Below are 21,311 nucleotides of genomic sequence, written 5' to 3' on the forward strand. Positions count from 1 at the left end.
CCTCTCCCTCTCTGTCTGTCTCTCTCCCCCTCTCAAAAAAATAAATAAAAATTTAAAAATTAAGAAGCTTAGGAAAGAATATTCAGACTTAAGCCAGAAAGTAGTAACTGAATAATTAATCTTTCGGTTTGTTTTAATTTTTAGGAAAATATCAGTTTTTTAATTGGCGTTTAAGTGACAGCAACTGAAGGGAGATGATACTACCCCCTGCAAAATTCTGATCCTTCTTATCTTCAACATTGAATCTACCCTACTTTGAGTGTGTGGGGAGGAGATAGAAGATTGACGTCTCATGCTAGGCTGGGAATATGAACATTAAAACAATTGTGACTCTTATCTCTTGGCTTCTTCCCTCTTCTCTAGGCCTTAGCTCCTGTAATTTTTGAAGTATGTATGGGGATAATATAAGTTCCGTGTTTTCCTCCCTACCACCCTAGCCTTGGGGGCTAGGAAGGACTCTATCAGGGTAGGTCCTATATTAAATAAATGAACATTTATTCAAAGGAGATCTTACATTGGCTCAAATATGGGAATCTGTTGACCATGTTTTGAGATGTGTCATTCCCCCGCCCCCGGGCCAGGATAATCTTTTTTTTTTTACCTTGGCTTTTGTGGGGCTCCTGGCTAGCTGATTCAAGAGCATGTGACTCTTGATCTCGGAGTCATAAATTCAAACCCCACATTGGGCACAGAAATTACTGAAAAATAGGGGCGCCTGGGTGGCACAGCGGTTAAGCGTCTGCCTTCGGCTCAGGGCGTGATCCCGGCGTTCTGGGATCGAGCCCCACATCAGGCTCCTCCTCTAAGAGCCTGCTTCTTCCTCTCCCATTCCCCCTGCTTGTGTTCCCTCTCTCGCTGGCTGTCTCTATCTCTGTCAAATAAATAAATAAAATCTTTAAAAAAAAAAAAAAAGAAATTACTGAAAAATAAAAATCTCAAAAGAAAATCTTTTTTTTTTTTTTTTTACATTTTTTATTTATTTTTTTGACAGAGAGAGAGTCAGTGAGAGAAGGAACACAAACAGGGGGAGAGGGAGAAGCAGGCTTCCTGCTGAGCAGGGAGCCGGACGCGGGGCTCGATCCCACAGCGCTGGGATCATGACCTGAGCCAAAGGCAGACGCTTAATGCCTGAGCCACCCAGGCGCCCCCCCCCCAAAAAATTTTTTTAAACACTTAAAAAAATCTGGCCTTTGTTTAAAAAAATTAACAATGTCATGGTACCTGACTGACTCAGTTGGAAGAGTGTGTGACTTTATTTTTTAAGATGTATTTATTCACTTTTTAGAGAGAGGTAGTGTGAACGTGAGTGGGGGAGGAGCAGAGGGAGAGAATCCTCAAGCAGACTCCCTGCGGAGGTACAGAGCCCACCCTGGACTTGATCCCAGGATCCTGAGATAATGACCTGAGCGGAAATCAAGAATTGGACGCTCAACCAACTGAGCCACACAGGTACCCCGAGCATGTGACTCTTAATCTTGGGGTTGTGAGTTCTAGTCCCACTTCGGGTGTAGAGATTACTACGAAAACAAAACAAAACAAAAAAACCCCAAAACCATAAAGTAACTTTTTTAACTTTAAAAATAATCAATGTCAACAAATCAGTGACTATCAGATTTTTATAAGGGTTAAAATCTTTGGCCATTGGGAGGTCTTCCAGTTGGCTTCTGTGTCCCCTTGACATGCCGTTGTTGTTTTGTCTTTTTTTTTTTTTTTCCTTTAACACGACTTTGTAAATGTAGGGGTTTTCCCCTATCTTTCTTTTTTTTTTCTTGAGCACTGTCTTACTTTCTGGTACTATAAGATGCTTGAGTTCTTCTGTATTTCCTGCCCCAGTACTAGAATGACCCATTTCTTCAGGGAGCACTGGTTCCTTTTTCTTGAAGTATGATATTAGGAGCCATGATCTGGGTAAGAAGTATGCTCTTTGCATCCGGGGAGTCTTCATTTCTAGGCTCCGGCAGCTAATAGAACAAGGAAATATATGTGTGTAGATTATTTTTTTACTTTTTAAAAAAGATTTTATTTACTTAATTGAGAGAGAGCACACAAACGGGGAGAGTAGCAAAAGAATAAACTAAGACTCTTACCTTACACTGTATACAAAAGTTAAGTCAAAATGGGGATGTCTGGGTGGCTCAGTTAAGCGTCCAACTGTTGATTTCACTCAGGTCATGATCTCAGTCATGGTATTGAGACCCGCATTGGGCTGCCCACTTGGCAGGGGTCTGCTTGAGGATTCTCTCCTGCTGTCCCTTGCAATGTGCTCTTTCTCTCTCAAATAAATAAATCTTTTTTTTTTTTTTTTTAGATTTTATTTATTTACTTGACAGAGAAAGCCCAAGCAGGGAGAGAGAGGCAGGCAGAAGGAGAGGGAGAAGCAGACTCCTCGCTGAGCAGGAAGCCCGATGCGGTACTCAATCCCAGGACCTTGGGATCATGACCTGAGCCGAAGATAGACACTTAACAACTGAGCCACCTAGGTGCCCCCACAAATAAATAAATCTTAAAAAAAAATAAAATAAAGATGTTCAACATCATTAGGTAAATGCAAATCAAAGCCACAGTGAGGTACCATTTCACACCTACTAGGATGGCTATTATAATAAAAACACAAGCTGTAAGAAGTATCAGCAAAGATGATGAGAAATAGTGACCCTTAACCATTGCTGGTGGTAATGTAAAGTGGTACAGCCAATTTGGTTGGCCAGTTTTCAAGATGTTGAACATGTTTGAGTTGTCATATGATTAAAAAATTCCACTCCTAGGTATATACCCAAGAGAAAACATACATAATAGCCAAACAGTGGAAAAAACCCAAATATCTATCAACTTATAATGGCTAAAGAAAATGTACAATGGGATACTGTTAAGCCATAAAATGGAGTAAAGTACTGGTATATCCATTTTGTAACATAGATGAACCTTGAAAAGATTATACTGAGTCACAAAAGGCCCACATATAGTATGATTCCATTTTTGTGAAATGTTTTGAGTAGGCAAATACACAGAGACAGAAAGTAGATTAGTGATTGCCTGGGGCTGGATGGAGGGGGATATGCAGAGTGATACTAATGGGTACAGGTTTATTTTTGAGGCAATGAGAATGTTCTAATATTAGATTATGGTTCTGGTTGCATAACTGAATAGTCTAAAAATGCACTGATTTATAGACTTTAAACGGATGACTTTTAAGGTATGTGAATTACATATCAGTAAAGCTGTAATTTAAAAAAAATTTAGAACAAAATGAGAAACTTAGGGATAAATTTAACAAAATACTTGCAAGAATTATGTACTAAACACTACAAAAGACTGCTGAGAGAAATTAAAGACCTAAGTAAATAAATATATTCATGGTTTAGAACACTCAGTACTTTTAAGATGGTAGTTTTCCCCAAATTGATGTGTAGTGTTTTTTGTAGAAATTGACAAGCTGACTCTAAAATTTGTGTGAGAATACCTGGCATAGCCAAAATAATTTTGAAGAACAAAATTGGAAGTTTTTTACAACCTGAATGAGTCATTTATCAGGCTGTGTGTTATTGGCCTAAGAACAGACATATTAATGTAGCAAAATATTTAAGAAGAGAACCACAAATATATGGCTAGTTGATTTTTTTTAAGAGGTGCCATGGCAATTCGATAGGTAAAAATTAGTTTTTTCAATATATAGTACTGGGACAATTGCATACCCAAATTAAAAAAAAAAATGAATCCCAACCCTTACCTCACACCATATACAAAAAATTAATTCCAAATGAATCGTAGACCTAAATGGAAAAAGTAGTACTATAAAACTTCCAGAAGGAATCAGAAGAGAAAATCTTTGAGCTATTGGAGTAGGCAAAGATCTCTCAGCAACAACAGCAAAAATACAATTCATAGGGGCACCTGGCTAGTTCAGTCAGTGGAGCATGCAGTTCTTGATCTTGGGGTGATAAATTTGAGACCCAGATTGGGTGTAGAGATTACTTAAAAATAATATCTTTTAAAAAATGGTTCTGTTCTAACTACATTGTTATAAGTATGAAAGCCACAGAGTGGGAGAAAATATTTGCAAAACATATATCTCACCAAGGATTTGATTCTAGAATATATAGGCAATACCTAAAACTCAAGAAAACAAATAACTCAATAAAAAATAGGCAAAAGATTTGAGTAGATATTTTACCAAAGATTTCTGCATGGTAGACGAGCAAATGTGCTCATCATTGTTAGTTATTAAGGAAATGCAAATTAAAACCACAGTGAAGGAGGCACCTGGGTGGCACCGTCAGGCAGCCGACTCTTGGTTGCGGCCCTGGTCGTGATCTCAGGGTTGTGAGATTGAGCTCCGCATGGGGCCCCGCATTCAGTGTGAGTTCTGCTTAGGATTCTCTCTCCCTCTTTTTCTGCCCCTCCCTCCTCAAATAAATGTTTAAAAAAAACAAACCACAATGAGGTACTGTTGCACACCAATTAGAACAGTTAAAATTTTTAAAAAGAAAAGAAACAGCTTATAAATTGATAATACTTAGCGCTAGTGAGGATGCAGTCACTAGACCACACATACATTACTAGAGGAATGCAAAAGGGATAGCCACTTTGGAAAATAGGCAGTTTCTCTAAAGTTCAGCATTACCATGTAACTCAGCCATCCCCCCCTATGTTTTTAGTCAAGTGAAATGAAACCTGATGTTCACACAGAAACTTTTGGACAGGTTTGTGGCACCTTTATTCATAATTGCTAAAAACAGGAAAGAACCCAAAGGTTCTTAAACTGTTAATGGATTTAAAACAAGCACGGAGCTCTGATGTGTCCGTAAAACAGAATGCTGCTCAGCTGTAAAACATAATAAATTACTGGTAAAAATAAAAACATGGATGAATCTCAAAGACATTAAGCTAACTGAAAGTAGCTAGACACAAAAGGCTACATATTAAATGATTCTATTCATTTGACATTTTGGAAAAGGCAAAACTAAGGAGAGAGACTAGATCTTTAGGAGATGGTGGGAGGAGTTCACTACCAAGGGGCATGGGGGCATCCTTTGTATTGATGGGGCTGTTTCTCCCTTAGTTTTTGCAGTGTTTACTTACTTGTCGAAACTCACTGGCTTGTGAATTTTATTGTATGCAAATTGTACCTTAATTTTTTAAGTTTAAAAAATGAATCTTTACCCTTATCTCACAAAATTTATCTCAAAATGGTTCATAGATCTAAACATAAAAGTTAAAACATTAAAACTCGAAGGAAATGTAGGTGAATATATTAGCGACTCTAAAAGCACCGATTTTGGGGCGCCTGGGTGGCACAGCGGTTAAGCGTCTGCCTTCGGCTCAGGGCGTGATCCCGGCGATCTGGGTTCGAGCCCCACATCAGGCTCTTCCGCTATGAGCCTGCTTCTTCCTCTCCCACTCCCTCTGCTTGTGTTCCCTCTCTCGCTGGCTGTCTCTATCTCTGTCAAATAAATAAAATCTTTAAAAAAATAAAATAAAATAAAAGCACCGATTTTATGGGGGAAAAAATGTACTTAGGTTGATCAAGAATTAAAACCTTGTTAGACTCAGAAGCGGAGAGTGGGATGGTGGTTGCCAGAGGCTAGGGGAAGAGGGAAATGGGGAGTTGTTCAAAGGATATAAAGTTTCAGTTATTCAAGATGAATAAGCCCTAGAGATCTGGAGGACATAGTGCACATGGTTAACACTAATGTATCACATGCTTTGTTAAGGGGGGAGATCTCATGTTAAATGCTCTTACCACAATAAAACTAACTTGATGAAAGCTTTTTATTTAAAGACACTAAAAAATAAAAAGGCAAGCCATTAGATTGGAAGAAAACATTCACAGTACATATATCTGACCCAAAAATGTGGATCCAGAATATAAGAAAAACTCTTGCAACCTAATAAGAGAGCTAACTTAACCCACTTCTTTTAAAGGCAAAAAATGGGAACAAACATCACAAGAGGAGTTGAAAGAATAGCCTGTCGGCATATGAAAACATGCTCATCATTTGTTATTAGGAAATGCAAGTTGAACCACGATGAGATACCACTATACCTACCTAGAATGGCTAAAATTAAAAAGACTGACGGGGCGCCTGGGTGGCACAGTCGGCTAAGTGGCTGACTCTTGATTTTGGGTCAGCTCATGATCTCAGGGTCATGAGATTGAGCCCTCTGTCAGGCTCCACGCTGAGCGCAGAGTCAGCTTTAGATTCTCCCCTTCTCTCTGCCCCTCCCATTCATTCTCTCTCTCTCTCTCTCAAAGAAATAAATAAATCTTTTTTAAAAAGGAAGACTGAAAACATGTCATGACAAGGATGTAAAGCAAAAATGGAGTGTTGATTCATTACTGATGGTAATATAAAGTGGTACATGCACCTATTTTATGACCTTGTAATTCCACTCCTAGATATTTAACTTAAGAGAAATGAAAACATATGTCCATGAAAGACTTGTATACAAATGTTCCTAGCAGGGAATTTAGTCAATAATATTGTAATAATGTTGTATGGTGACAGATGGTAACTACATGTGTCACGGTAAGCATTCCATAATGTGTATAATTGTTGAATCACTATGTTGTACACCTGAAACTAATATTATATGTCAACTATACTTCAATTTTTAAGTCTATAGTGATATATTTTTGAAGTGTAAGATATATGCATTTTTGAAAAATATGAAAATATAAGTATATATATCCATGTACATAAGAGGGAGAAAAGGGGGGAAAGCTCATTTTTATTTTATAAAAGAAGACCGCCTTTTAAATATTAAAAGAATGATGTAATTAGAAAATGACAATTACCACACATCTCCAGTGTCCTAATTAAATTAAAAATCATTAGTGGATGATGTCTGAAACCTTTGACTGTTGGGCATAAGATATTTACACTGTCTTAAAGTAACACCTCACAATTGCATTTCAAAGGAGAAAAAATAACTACATGGAAAGATCCGACAGGTGTACTTTAACCAATTCAAGTTTAGCATCACCAATTATGAGACAGACTGATATGTGCATCCTCATCTGATGTGATAAGAAGTACAAAGTATCACTTACTTCTCATGGAGAGTCAATCAGACAGAGCCAGGATTTGGAATAGTTTACATCCAGCTGACTTGGATTCCTCAACAACAATAACAAGTCTGTGCCATGAAATCAAGACCAAAGGGATCTGGGATTAGAGGCAGGGTGGAGGCACTGTTCTCAATTTAAAAAGTCATAACCAAGTGCAGTTCTTGAATTTTGATTGGATTCCACATAGAAAGAGCTTTAAAATCCCAAACATTTTGGCAACAATTGGAAAATTGGAATATGACCTCTATTACGTACTATTACTGACTTAAAGTTAAATTTCTTCAAGTCTAATAATGATAATTGTACAGAAGAATACCTGATTCCTAGGAGATAAAGCTGAAGTATTTAAAGATGTAGTGTCATGTCTACAAGTTATTTTCAAGTGGTTTAATAAAAAAAGTGTGTGTATGTTTATATCTGTGTGTAAAGAAAAATAAAACAAAGGTCACAAAATGTTAACGATTATTGAGTCTTAAGTAAGCAGTATAAGTTTTTCATTGGACTCTTTACAGTTTTTCTGTGGGTTTAAAATACTCAAAAATCAAGGGGAGAAGTAAGCGGTTTTTCAGTTTTTCTGTGGGTTTAAAATACTCAAAGTAAAAATCAAGGGGAGAAAAATTACTGAATTACTCTCAAAATGTCGAGGCTTGAAATTTTCTAGGTGAGTTATTTTAATTATCAGTTAATTCAAGTTATCTGGTATTCCATAAAATGTTAGAACTAGAAGGACTTAAGAGATTATCTTGTCTAGTCCTTCATTCACACAGACGAGGAATTTAGTCTGACATTAATTAAGTCCCTTAGTGAAATCCCACTGTAAGCCAGTGGTAGAGCTTTGACAGTGAACTCAGCTGTCCCGGTTTCCAGGATATCACTCTTTCCACTATGCCTTGTCACTTCTCTACCAGTAAAAGGAAATAAAGTTGAATTAAGGAAAATACTATGCATCGTTTTTCTTCCTACTCTATCCTCAATATATTTCGCTCATTTTGCCAGTGTTGTCAGACTGTGTTTGATCTATTGATGTGTAGGTCAGGAATTTAGTCAGACTTCCGCTACCTTTGATAATTGCTCTCCTAGAGATGTTTTGATCCAGTTGTTTGAGCTATGTGTGTTTTCAGTCACTTATTTTTTTATTATCCTTTAGTTTAAGCTATGAAGAAGGACATCCCTCACACTCTGAAACAGATCTCCTTCAGAGACAGACTTTTGCAGCCTCTCATCAGCTTCCTGGATACGCTACCACACCTCAGCCAACTGGTAAAAATGCTCTTATAAAATGCATCTGGCTACATTTAGTGATTAAGAAGAAAAATCAGCTTTCGCATATTGGGTTATGAATGTGGGCAGGACATAATGGAGCTGTGGGAAAAGTGAAAATGAAAATGAAATCAAAAGCTTTATCTTTTACTGATAGAGAATATCTATATAATTGGTGGGGAGATCTTTTTTCATAGGTCTTTGTGGACTTTAAATTATAACTATACTTGGTCAAACTAATACTTGTTTGCTATTTCAAAACAGGGTTGTGGAACTTCTGGCCTCAAATTTCAGAGATTCCTTTTTAAAATAAGAACAGAAATAATAATTTTATATTAATACATATTTTTACTTTATGACATATTTTATCTTCAAATGTAGGTCTTTCTGGAATATTCGATACTAGTGTGAACAGTGCCAGCACTAACACTAAAGAATCTTCAGTGATGAATTTTCTCTCTGCTGTTGAATCCCGAACCGCTCAGGCTGCTTCTTCAGGAACTACTCTTTTACCACAATTCAGGGCTCCATCCTGGCAGACAGGTGACGCTTTGTTTTCAGAATTTTTAAGTCCAGAAGAAATACTGATAAAAATACACTTTTTATGGCCTTGTCACTACGTAGTGTGGCTGAAAGTAATTACTGGCTTTTCAGTGAACTTTAAAACCTGGGATTTTTCACAATTTTACATTGGACAGAATTCAAATTTATCGCTGATAGAAACTAACAAGTTGAAGAAGGTAATTATTAGAGATAAACCCTGGACCTCAACTTCTTATCTGGCAATTTAAGTGGTTACTTGTCTACTTAATAGAAGCAAACACTCAGTTTCTTCTATTTTTCCATTTCAGCTTTATTGAGGTCTAATTGATAGATTAAATTGTAAGATGTTTAAAGTGTGCGTTGCGGTGATCTGCTGTATGTTACATTGTGAAAGAAGTCCCTTTCCATCTGGTTAATTAACACATCCATCACCTCACGTATTTATCTTTTTTGTTTTTTGGGTGCTAAGTTCGTTTCTCGTGACTTCAGGCTAAGTAGGTAGTATAGTCAAAAACAACGTTGGGACTGATTTCATCACTGGAGTTATGTAAAGTTATCTAGACTTGAACAGATTACATCACTATTTAGTAAAGGCCATTATTGGCTGATATTACTGTATTTTCCCTATTTACATATACATTCCATTTTTCAACTATTTCTCCCCCCAAATTATTTGTATATATTTTTACTTTTTTCAGGGTGACAGGAAAGTTGGTGATTTTTTTTAAGGTTTTGTTTTAAAGAATAAGAAATGTCATAGCATATTTGAGGAGATATTTCAAAGTAATCGCTATAGGAAATAATACTTTATCATTCTGTTGTAAATTCCATTAATAGAGGTTTTCAGTGTGCTCCAAGGAGGTAATGTTTTAGTGTGACATAAAAGAGGATATTATAAAACAAAGTAGATTCATTTTTTGCTTCTTGGAATAATTGTACTATATATATTTAGTTAGATTTTCTATTCCAGTTTCTATGATTATTATTTTAAACATAAATGTTAAATGTTATTCATTCTTTTAAGTATAACTATATTTTTTCTGTCTTCATAGTATTAATACTTTTTTGACATTTAATAGGAAGAAGTGAGAGAAGGTTTTTGAAAAGGCCAGAGAATCTTTTTCCCCCTATGTTTCTAAATAAAAAAATTTTAATGGCAGTTCAGTGAAAAACATATAAACAATAAAAAGGTCTACAAAAGGGAAAGTGATAGTTCCTTACTACAGTCCCACTTTTGTAGAGAAGAGTTAACAGTTTGATATTTACTCTTCTTTGATATCTTTGCATATCAAAACATATATATTCTCTTAATCAGTGTTTATAGCAATAGTATTAATCAGTTATGCCATAATTATTTGATCAGTCCTGTGTTGATGGACATGTGGGTTGTGTCTACTTATTAGCACACAAAATAACTATAAAGAGTATCTTGTACAAATATCTTTGTGTCCACTTATTTCCGTGGAATGAATTTCTAGAAGTAGAACTTTTAGATCATAAGGGTATACATACGTTAACTTTTGCTATATGTGGCTAGAATGCTTTCCTGAAATGAAAGCATTTTCTTCTTGACAATGCTAAATTCTGATCAGCTTTTATGATAAGCGTGCATCTTCTTTGGAATTTGTTCATAGGAAGCCAAAACTTGAAATCCAAGATATTTTTAAGTGTGTGTATATATATTTTAAGGTTTATTTATTAGAGAGAAAGAGTGCATGGGATGGGGGGGTCAGAGGGAGAGGGAGAGAGAAGCTCCAGCAAACTTTCGCTCAGTGAGGAGCCTGTTGTGGGGCTCAATTTCACAACCCTGAGATCATGACCTGAGCCAAAATCAAGTCAGATGCCTAACCGACAGAGCCACCCAGGTGCCCCCAAAATGTATATATTTTGATAAAAGAAACTTTGCAGTGTTAACCTCACTATTTATTTTTAGATTTACTTATCATGTTAAATGTAGGCAGTTTGGGTTTTAATTTTAATGTTACAAACATTTTAGCTTGTCTGTTGCTATTGCATTGAGATTTCAGGATAAATTAATCACTGGAGATTATGTACATTTTTGTTTTCTTAATTTTCAGATGACCTTATCTAACACATATAAACTCATTTATATAATAATTATAGGTAGGAATTGCTAATACTTTTGTAATTTTGTTTTTGCTTTAAGAAAGCTAGCTGTTGGGGTGCCTGGGTGGCACAGCGGTTAAGCATCTGCTTTCGGCTCAGGGCGTGATCCCGGTGATCTGGGATCGAGCCCCACGTCAGGCTCCTCTGCTGGGAGCCTGCTTCTTCCTCTCCCACTCCCCCTGCCTGTGTTCCCTCTCTCGCTGGCTGTCTCTATCTCTGTCGAATAAATAAATAAAATCTTTAAAAAAAAAAAAAAAGAAAGAAAGCTAGCTGTTTTGAGGCACCTGGGTGGCTCAGTCAGTTAAGCAACCAGTTCTTGGTTTCAGCTCAGGCCATGATCTCAGCGTCATGAGATGGAGTCCCGCATTGTATTCCATGCTTAGGGAGGAATCTGGTTGGGACTCTCTCTCTCCCTCTCCCCCTCCCCACTGCGCACACTCGCTCGCTCTCTCTCAGAAAATAAATCTTAAAAAAAAAAAAAGATTCGCCCACATGCACACACTCTCTCTCTCTCAAAAATAAAAATAGAAAAAGAAAGCTAGCTGTTTTTGAAATGTAATTTTTGAAGTTTACATGCAGGACTAATTTGTCAGACTTTTCAATCTTAGAGAGTTTAATGGGTTGAAGGTTATGTAAGTCTCTATGGTGAAGACACGTGTGTGTGTGTGTGTGTGTGTGTGCGCACGCGTGTGCTGTAATTGCATAAAGTTTTTTATGTTTTCTCTTCCTAGGTATGCATTCCTCAGCAGCAACTGAGCTGTTTGTTACTGGACCTTTGCCAACCACTGGAACACTTCCACCCTCTGCCCTCTCTGCTTATCAGCATCCCACCACCTTCAGCAATAGAAACTTTGCTACCACCTCACCTCTGGTGCTTCAGGATTCATCTTTTAACACTACATCCAATGGAATTTTAAATCCTCATGACCCTTTGCTACAAATCAAGACTTCCCAGGGAACTGTTCCAACTGCTTTGGCATTTGAGCGCCTGGGCACTTCTGCGTTAAGTAACAGCATACCACCTCAGTCTTCGACATATCGCTCAGCTCAAGAGTCTGCACCCCATCTTTTACAACCTCAGTTTAGTTTGTTGCCTTCAGCACTTGGGGGAGCCCAGCAGACTCCTCAAGCCTACAGTTCAACTCTCTTTACTAGTTCTACTTCTTCCATTGAAAGAGCTCTTCTTCGAGAATGTAGTGTTATTAAACACCATCAGCGGCCTTCAGGTACCCAGTCTATTCAGGCACAACTGACTGGTTCACAGCATTCCTTACATAGCTATCTATCAAATGCAAGTGTAGTTACTTTTCAGGAACCAAGCAGGCAGTCATCTTTATCCTGTAGCCCCGTCGGAGAGTCTACTCAGGTGAGCAGTGGAGGGTTACAACAGAAGACCTCCCAGGTGTCAGTGGGACTCGCTCAGTCTTACTCATCTGCAGTTCCGTCATCAGGGTTTCCTCCTTCTGCTACAAAAGTAAAAAGCTGTTCTGCAAAACAACCACTAACATCAACTAAGACCCCCAAGCCCCAAAGTATAATTCCTCCTGTGCAAACGTTAAGCTATTCCAAACCTTTACATAATCAGAGCTCTGTCATATCGGGCCAAGCACAAATTTATTCTACGGCGCAGCTACCCAGCCTTTTATCAGTTAGTCAGTCCCAGAATTATGGTTTAGTGCAGCCACATAATGTGCCATCTATTGTTCATTCACAGGTTTATAGGTCCAACAAAGTGGAGAAGTTGCCATCCTTATATAAAACATTGACTTTTTCTGGATCATCTCAGACTATAACTTCTGAAAATCAGACACTTAATTATTCTTCTAATCAACAGGAAGTATTATCTTCAGTTACAAATGAGAGCTATCCTGCTCAAACGAGAGATCTGTCTTCAGTTAGTCAGTCTCAGAGTTATTCATCTAGTCATTCTCAGGGTTTATCACCAGTTAGCCAGACACAGGTTAGTTATTCATCTCAGTCACAAGTATTGTCAGTTGTTAGTCCTTCAGAAAGCTATGCTTCAGGACAGTCCCTAACGTTAACAGCCCCTTCTCTCTCTTATTCTTCCGCCTCTCGGGCTCAGAATTTACCAGATTCTAGCCCAACCCAGAATTATATCTCTATGCATTCTTCCCAAAATGCTCAGACTCAAGGGTCGTCATCGCCCCAGTCCCAAAAGTTTTTGCCTGCTGTCCAGTCATCATCTTTTGCATCCCCTACTCACCGTCAGACTTTACAGAACAACATACCTTCCCCTGATCCAAAGTCTTATGCCGAAAGAAAACTTGACTCAAACGTGTATACATCTTCAAAGCAAGAAGAGGATTTTCCAATGCAGGAGTTACAGGTATTACAGCCACAAGTATCTCTTGAGTCATCCACCCAAAGGCTATCTGATGGAGAAATTAATGTTCAAGAATCAGCTTATAAGGTGTCAAAGGCAGAGAACAGATATTCTCAGAGCGTGATCAGAAGTAATTCTCGTCTGGAGGATCAAGTTGTTGGGATTGCCCTACAAGGGTCAAAAAAAGAAGAAAGCATGGTTGGTTCAGTGACACAGCTTACCCAACAAATTGGCCAAGTCAGTGCACCAACCCTTGATATTAAGAAGGCAACTAATTTAATGCAAACTCCACAAATAAGATTGAATGCTAAAGACCTCAACCAACAGCATGCTCTTATACACAAGGTGCATGAAGCCAAGGTCCAGGAGCAACATGATCACATAATTAATGCTTCATCTCAGATTCAAATTCCAAATCATTCTTTAGGGCATGGCCATCAGGCATCTCTTCCTAATACACAGGTTCTTTTAGATTCTACCTGTGATCTGCAAATTCTTCAGCAATCAATACTGCAGGCAGGTTTAGGACAAGTAAAGGCATCTTTACAAGTACAGCGTGTTCAAAGTCCTCAACAAATAGTCCATCCTTTCCTTCAGATGGATGGCCATATTATTCAGAGCAATGGGGATCATTCTCAGCAGCAACTCCATCCTCAAAGTTCTGAAATCATGAAAATGGACCTCTCTGAGTCTTCAAAACCATTACAACAACATCTAACAACAAAGGGCCATTTCAGTGAAACAAATCAACATGATTCAAAGAATCATTTTGTTTCTCTTGGATCAATATGTTTCCCAGAGGCAATGCTTCTCAGTGATGAGAGAAATATTTTATCAAATGTAGATGATATCTTAGCAGCTACAGCAGCAGCTTGTGGGGTTACTCCTTCTGATTTTTCCAAGTCAGCTTCAAATGAAACCATTCCAGCAGTTGAAGATGGTGATTCTAAATCTCATTTTCAGCAGTCATTAGATGTTGGGCACGTGACTTCAGATTTTAACTCCATAACAGCTGCGGTAGGAAAGCCACAGAATATAAGTGATATTTCCTTAAATGGAAATCAAGTCGCTGTAAACCTTTCACCAGTACCTACCCTCCAGTCAAAAATGACTCTCGATCAACAGCATATTGAAACTGGTCAAAATAAAGCATCTAAAGTCATTTCACCAGTGGTTGGACCAAGTCATGAAGCCCAGGAGCAAAGTTCTGGCTCATTCAAGAAACAGCCTGCTACCAATCATGAATCTGAAGAGGATAGCGAAGTTCCTATTGATAATACGTTAAATAATAACAGAAGCCAGGAGTTTGTTTCTAGTAGAAGTATAAGTGGAGAGAGTGCCGCATCGGAGAGTGAGCTCACCTTAGGGGGTGATGACAGCGGTGTGTCGGTGAACCCAACTAGAAGTGCTCTTGCACTGTTGGCCATGGCCCAACCCGGGGAGGCCGTTGGTGTCAAGATTGAAGAAGAAAACCACGATTTAATGCATTTTCACCTGCAGAAGAAAAAACCCGGAAAGGGGCAAATGAAAGAGGAAGACAACAGTAATCAGAAACAGCCGAAAAGAACTGCCCAGGGCAAACGCCAGAATCCGAGGGGAACGGATGTGTATTTGCCATATACCCCTCCTTCCTCAGAAGGCTGCCACGATGGTTATCAGCATCAAGAAAAAATGAGACAGAAGATCAAAGAGGTAGAGGAAAAACAGCCAGAAGTCAAAACAGGATTTATTGCCTCTTTCTTAGATTTTCTGAAATCCGGGCCCAAGCAGCAGTTTTCTACTCTTGCCGTCCGAATGCCCAACAGGACTAGACGACCAGGGACCCAGACTGTTCGTACATTGTGTCCCCCACCACTTCCAAAGACTTCTTCTATGGCACCCACACCTTTAGTGTCTGAAACTGGGGGTAACAGCCCGTCAGAAAAAGTTGATAATGAACTTAAAAACCTAGACCATGTACCTTCATCTTCTTCTGATGAAGAAGAGCCCGGAGTGCGCAGTCATGAGATTTATAAAAGCGCCCCCACTGCTTTACCCACATTGGATGCGACTTCTGATAAAAAGAAGAAAATAGGTAAAGTTTTTAATTTTAGGTTCATAATTAGAGCTTCCCACTCTAATTTTTATGCTAATAGACTAGGTTTGAAGCTTTCTTAGCTTGAAGCGGGTCTGTAAATAAATTTGCAGGACAAAATGTTTAGGTGGGTATTTTAGGTACTTATTTTTTTTTTTAATGCTCCTTCCCTATAGGAAAGTTTTGGGGTTTAGGTTGAAAACTTCTGGTTTTTTGACTTTCTACCACATGACACATAATTTACATAGTATGTATCCAGACTTCTCTAATCTGAGACATCTCAAAGTGGCTTTATGGATATGAGGCATTTTATTGGGGACCCTGTTGTAGTATAAGCTGATGTATTGTCTTGGTATGTCAGTTTTACCTGATGATTAATATTTTACTATTAAATATGGTTATAGTATGTGTAGCATGGACATGAATATAATTAAGATAAAATTTAAAAATTTTGTGTAGGCTCCAGACTATGTCTCCAAACCTTTGGGTGCGTATTTCACTTTACTCTGTAGTTAAGGGAACATTTGGAGGAATTGTTCCAAGAAGCTCGGCCTCATGTCAACTATTTTGAGAAACATGCTAAGGGAAGACATTTATTACAATAAAATAGCCACCACCTCTGTGCTAGGAACTAGTAGCAGTGTTGTGAGATATACACTGTTATCTCCAGTATACAGATGGTGTAGCCGCAAGTACATGCATTGTGCAGGTCCATACAACTAGTACGTGACAGAGCTGGAGTCTGCACTCAGGTTTGTCTGGTTGTAGAGCCTATATTCCTGCCTAGCTCTTTTGTGTAAGTCCAGTGGTGCTTTGTGATGTACTTCCTTGCTTCTCTCTGGACTCAAGACTACCTGTAACTACTGAAGTGATCTGAAACAACCGGTATCCCAAATAATCTATTAGCAGAAACATCTGCTAATACATTTCTAAAGAATTCTCGTTTTGTTATACAGTGAAATTAATGTAATGGAAAGTCAAGGTTAGAGTCAAAGACATTATGGATGTGGCTAATCCTAGTTAGTAAGGTTTTATACTCCTTTTTCCCCAGTTCAGGGTGCTTTGTAATTACTGTTCTATTCCCTCTTCCAGTTGTAGAACAAAGCTTTTGTAATTTCTGTTCTAAAGATGAATCTAAGACTAGTTTTTTCCAGACAGGTGTTATTGTTTCATTTGGGGTTAAAATCATCACCGTCAACCCAGTTCTTAATACTAGGTCTTTGAGGTCCTCTCGCTACCATCCCCACTGCCGCCTGCTGTGGAAGAACTCCTCTCTTGCTTCTCATTAGAATCCTTCACACCAGTAAAGTACTTCTCAGTGCTTCTGGGGAAAAACATTAGAATAATATGTAAAAATTCTCCCTCTCCTTATTTTACTTTCTGGTTCCACTCTTTCCACTTTTCCTCTTCTATAACAACTGAATTTCTCATTGTTCCTGGGACCTGTAAGCCCCTTTCACAATTGCCTTTGGACAGGTTTTTCTCTAGCTAGAATGCCCTCTAGATTTTTTTCAGCCTAACGGGCACTTTGTTATCTATGAAGACCATCTTCAAAGTCACTTTGTGGAAGTTACTTCAGGCAGAATTAGCGCTCGTATCCTCTAAATTCCCAAAGCCCTCAAATATCTCTGAAACGCAAATTTAAATTTAAATTGCAATGAGGTCTAATTTATCTGTTTTTCCTTTTATGCTTTGTGTCCTGAGAAATCTTTGCCTAACCCATGGTCACAAAAATGTTCTGTTTTCTTCTAGAAGTTTCTAACTTTTGCATTTTGTATTTAGGTCTATGATCTCCACCACCCCCCTTTTTTAAAGTAAGCTCTGCACCTAACATGGGGCTCGAACTCATAACCCCGAGATGAAGAGTCACATGCTCTACTGACTAAGCCAGCCAGGCGCCCCCAAGTCTGATCCCTTTTGATTTTGTTTTTGTGTAAGGTGAGGTAAGGGGTTGACGTTAATTTTTTGGCATACAGAGAAGTCCAGTTTTTCCAGCACCATTTGTTGAAAAGAGTCCTTTCTCCTCTTATTGCCTTTGCATCTTTGTCCAAAATCATTTGACCATATTTATATGAATCTGTTTCCGGACTCTGAATTCTGTTACATTGATCTATGTGTTTATGCTTTCAAAAATACCATACTGTTTTAATTGCTGAGCGTTACAATAAGTCTTGCAAAAGGGTAGTTGTGAGTCCTCCAAATCTGTTCTTTTTCAAAATTGTTTTGCCTGTTCTAATTCCTTTCCTTTTCCATATAAAATTTCAAGTCAGCTGTCAATATTTACCAAAAGAGAAAAAAAAAATCCCACTGGAATGAAGACTTTGATTTCCTTGAATCTATAGCAATTTGAAGAAAACTGAATTATTAACAGTGTACTGAGTTTTAATAATTCATGAACATATTTGATTTCTTTCACTAGTCTTTTACAGTTTGAGGCAAACAGATCCTGCGTATTCTCTATAGTTAGGGATATAGATCCTACATATTTTTGGTGCTATTTATCATAAATGATACTTTTAAAAGTTTTCAAACTTCATTTATTTATTGGTAGATTATTAAAATACAGTAGTTTTTTTATATGTTGATCTTAAATCCTACAAATCTTTACAATTCTTTTATTCTAGGGGGCTTTTTTCAGATTTCTTAGGACTTTTTCATATAGGAAATAATGTCATCTGCAAATAAGTGTAGTTTTATTTTTTCTTTTCCAATCTTCTATCTTTTTTATTCCTGTCTTAACACACAGGAATAACATTCCTAAACAGTGTTTAATGAAAGTGTTGAGTGTCGACATCCTGAACATGTTCTTTTTTTTTTTTTTTTTAAGATTTTTTATTTATTTATTCGACAGAGATAGAGACAGCCAGCGAGAGAGGGAACACAAGCAGGGGGAGTGGGAGAGGAAGAAGCAGGCTCCCAGCAGAGGAGCCTGATGTGGGGCTCGATCCCATAACGCCGGGATCACGCCCTGAGCCGAAGGCAGACGCTTAACCACTGTGCCACCCAGACGCCCCCTGAACATGTTCTTGATCTTTGGAGGAAAGAAATCAACCTTTTGCCATTGAGTCTGATGTGAACTGTAGGTTTTTGTAGATTTCTTATCACATTAAAGAAATTCTTTACATTTCCTAGTTTGCTAACAGTTTTTATAATGAACAGACGTTGAATTTTACCACATGCTTTTTCTTTATCTGTGGAAATGATTGTGTAGTTTTCTCATTTAGTCTTTCAGTATGGTAAATTACATTGATATTTCAAATATATTCATGGCCTTGCGTTCCCAGAATAAATCCCAACAACTGTGAGATATTATCTTTTTTTAAATGTTGAGGAATTCAATTTTCTAATTTTTTCCCTCCATCTTTGCAGTGGATATTGGTCTGTAGTTTTCCTTTTGTAATGTCTTGCTGTCCCCTTCTTTTTTCTTTTCTGCAAGAGATTGGGTAGTACTGTGTCTTCCACGAATGTTTGATTGAATTTGTTAGTGAAACCATCTGGACCTGGAATTTTCTTTGTCAGAAAGTTTTTTGCTATTAATTCAGTTTCTTTGATATGGAACTATTCACCTTGTCTATTTCTTCTTGACTGTTTTGGTCGTTTGTATCTTTGAAGGAATTGGTCTATTTTATCTGAGTTGTCAAATTTATGGGTTTAGAGTTGTTGGTAGCATTTCCTGATGTTGGTAATTTGTGTCTTCTCTGTTGTGGTCAGTCTGGATAGAAGTTTATATTGATTTTATTGATTATTTTTCTCCTTTGTTGGCAATTTCATTGATTTTTGCTGTTCTCATTATTTCCTTTTTCCGGCTTGATTTAGGTTTATTATGCTTATTTTTCTAGTTTCCTGTGGTAAAAGCCTAACTTGTTAATTTGAGACCCTCTTCTTTTCTGCTATAAGCATTTAATGTTATAAACCTCTCTCTAAACCCTGCTTTAGCTGTATCCCACAAATTTTATTTTTATTATTTTTATTTTCTTTCAGTACTCTTCGATGCTTCCTCTTTGATCCATGACTTATTTAATTTTCAAATATTTGGGTATTTTCCAGATAACCTTTCCTTTACTGATTTCTACTTTGTGTAATTTCAGTTCTCTTAAATTTGTTAAACTTAGCTTTATGGCCCAGAATATGCTTGATCTTGATTAATGTTCCATGTGTACTTTAAAAGAATATTCTGCTGGGTTAATTACATTTAATGTAATTATTGATATAGCTAGATCTTCCATTTTATTGTTTTCTGGTTTTCCCGGGTTTTTTTTGTTTCCTCTTTCCTATCTTTCTAAAACACATTATTTGAACTTTTAGTATTTTGTTTTTAAATTTATCTCTGCTTTTCCTGGCTATATCTTTTTGCATTATGCTTCTAGTAGTTGACCTAGTGATTACCATCCACTTAAAATTAATATTTTTATGATTTCAAGTAAAATGTCAAAGTCTAACAATCATACAGGTCCCTTTACCCTTGCCTTTATGTTACACATATTTGTCCTATATATTACATCTATCTACATATATTGAAAACCCTAATAAAGGAGTAATTTTTGCTTTCAACAGTCAAATATACTTTAAATAACTTAAGAGGAGGAAAAAAACCTATTCTGTTTACCTAGGTATCTATAATTTCTGTTGCAGTTCCTTTTTTCCTGATAGTCCAAGTTTCCCTCTGGTATCATTTCCCATCAGCCTGAAAAACTTTTCCTTTTCCAAGACTTTTTCTTTGGTTTTCAGTGGTGTAATTGTTTATCTGGGTAGGGTTTATCCTGTCTGGAGTTCACTGAGCTTCTTAAATCTGTAAAATATTTGTCTTTTACCAAATTCGAGAAGTTTGGGGACATTATTTTTTCTGTACCAATCTTTCCTTACGGGACTCCAGTGACACAAATGTAAAACTTTTTGATTCCAGAGATTCTGTTCATTTTTTCAATCTTCTTTTCCCCTCTGTTCTTCAGATTGTATAATTTTTATTGGCCTATCTTAAAGTTCATTGATTTTTCAGCCTTCTCAATTCTGTTATTGATCCCATCCAGTGAATTTTTCAGATATTTTTTCAATTATAAAATTTGTCTTTGGTTTTTTTTTCTAGTTTCTCTTTCTTTACTGAGAATTTACAAACTTCCATTCATTTTAAAGTATGCCTACCTTACTTCATGGAGCATGGTTACAACAGCTGCTTTCAAGACTTTGATAATTCCAACATTGGAGTCATGTTAAGAGTGGCATCTAGTTTCACTTTGAGAATTGGTCACATTTTTCTGTTTCTTTGTATATTTTATTGAGCACTTTTGGATTGTATCCTGTACATTTTGAGTACTATTAAAATCCTCTGGAGAATGTTGATTTGTGTGGTTTTAGCAGTCAGTCAGACTACAAATTCTGTCTCGTCCTTGGGTGGTGGTTCCATTGTTGGTTCAGTTTCCAAGCCTTTGCTCTGCCGCTTTGTCCCTGTCTCAGTGGTTAGTCGGAACTCGGGTGAAGGGTCGACTTTGTTAGAGTTTAGGTCTCAAAGCCTTCGTTGTGCTAGTTTGGGTCTGCTCTGCATTAGGTGCAGTTTAAGCCTGAAACTGGGACTTGTATGTGTTCGTATACAAAATCAGTGGATACTGTTCTCCAGCTGTTTCCTCCCTGGGAATTTCCCATACTGCCCAGCTCCCTGGGTTCCATTTCCTTAGGCAGTTGGCTAGAAAGCTGGAATTTTGCTTGGAGTTTTAGCTGCTGGTGCTTTGACACAATTACCTGCAACCCGGGCTTAAGGCAATACAGCAGGAGAAGACAAAAAATAGACTGCCTCCCCAGCTTTATTGAGCTATAATTGACTATGTAACTGTATGTATAATTACGTATGTCCTGTAACATTCCCTTCACTCTGTTTCCAGGTTTTTCCAAAAAGGCATTCT

At 37.5% G+C, this 21,311-nt stretch overlaps 1 protein-coding gene across 5 annotated transcripts in view; it reads left to right on the forward strand.

Annotated features, from left to right (window-relative positions):
• QSER1 (glutamine and serine rich 1) overlaps window positions 1-21,311 on the forward strand; it is a 72,232-nt gene that overhangs the window by 24,342 nt on the left and 26,579 nt on the right. For all 5 annotated transcript variants that reach the window (XM_045808544.2, XM_045808547.2, XM_045808545.2 and 2 more), the window contains 3 exons: window positions 8,217-8,329; window positions 8,711-8,872; window positions 11,731-15,417. In XM_045808544.2, the coding sequence (XP_045664500.2) occupies window positions 8,217-8,329; window positions 8,711-8,872; window positions 11,731-15,417 (3,962 nt within the window). The remainder of the gene's footprint in view (window positions 1-8,216; window positions 8,330-8,710; window positions 8,873-11,730; window positions 15,418-21,311) is intronic.

The sequence above is a fragment of the Ursus americanus genome, chromosome 24 (genome assembly GCF_024610735.1).
Source record: "Ursus americanus isolate L20-20 chromosome 24, mUrsAme1.1.p, whole genome shotgun sequence".
Taxonomy (NCBI): Eukaryota; Metazoa; Chordata; class Mammalia; order Carnivora; family Ursidae; genus Ursus; species Ursus americanus.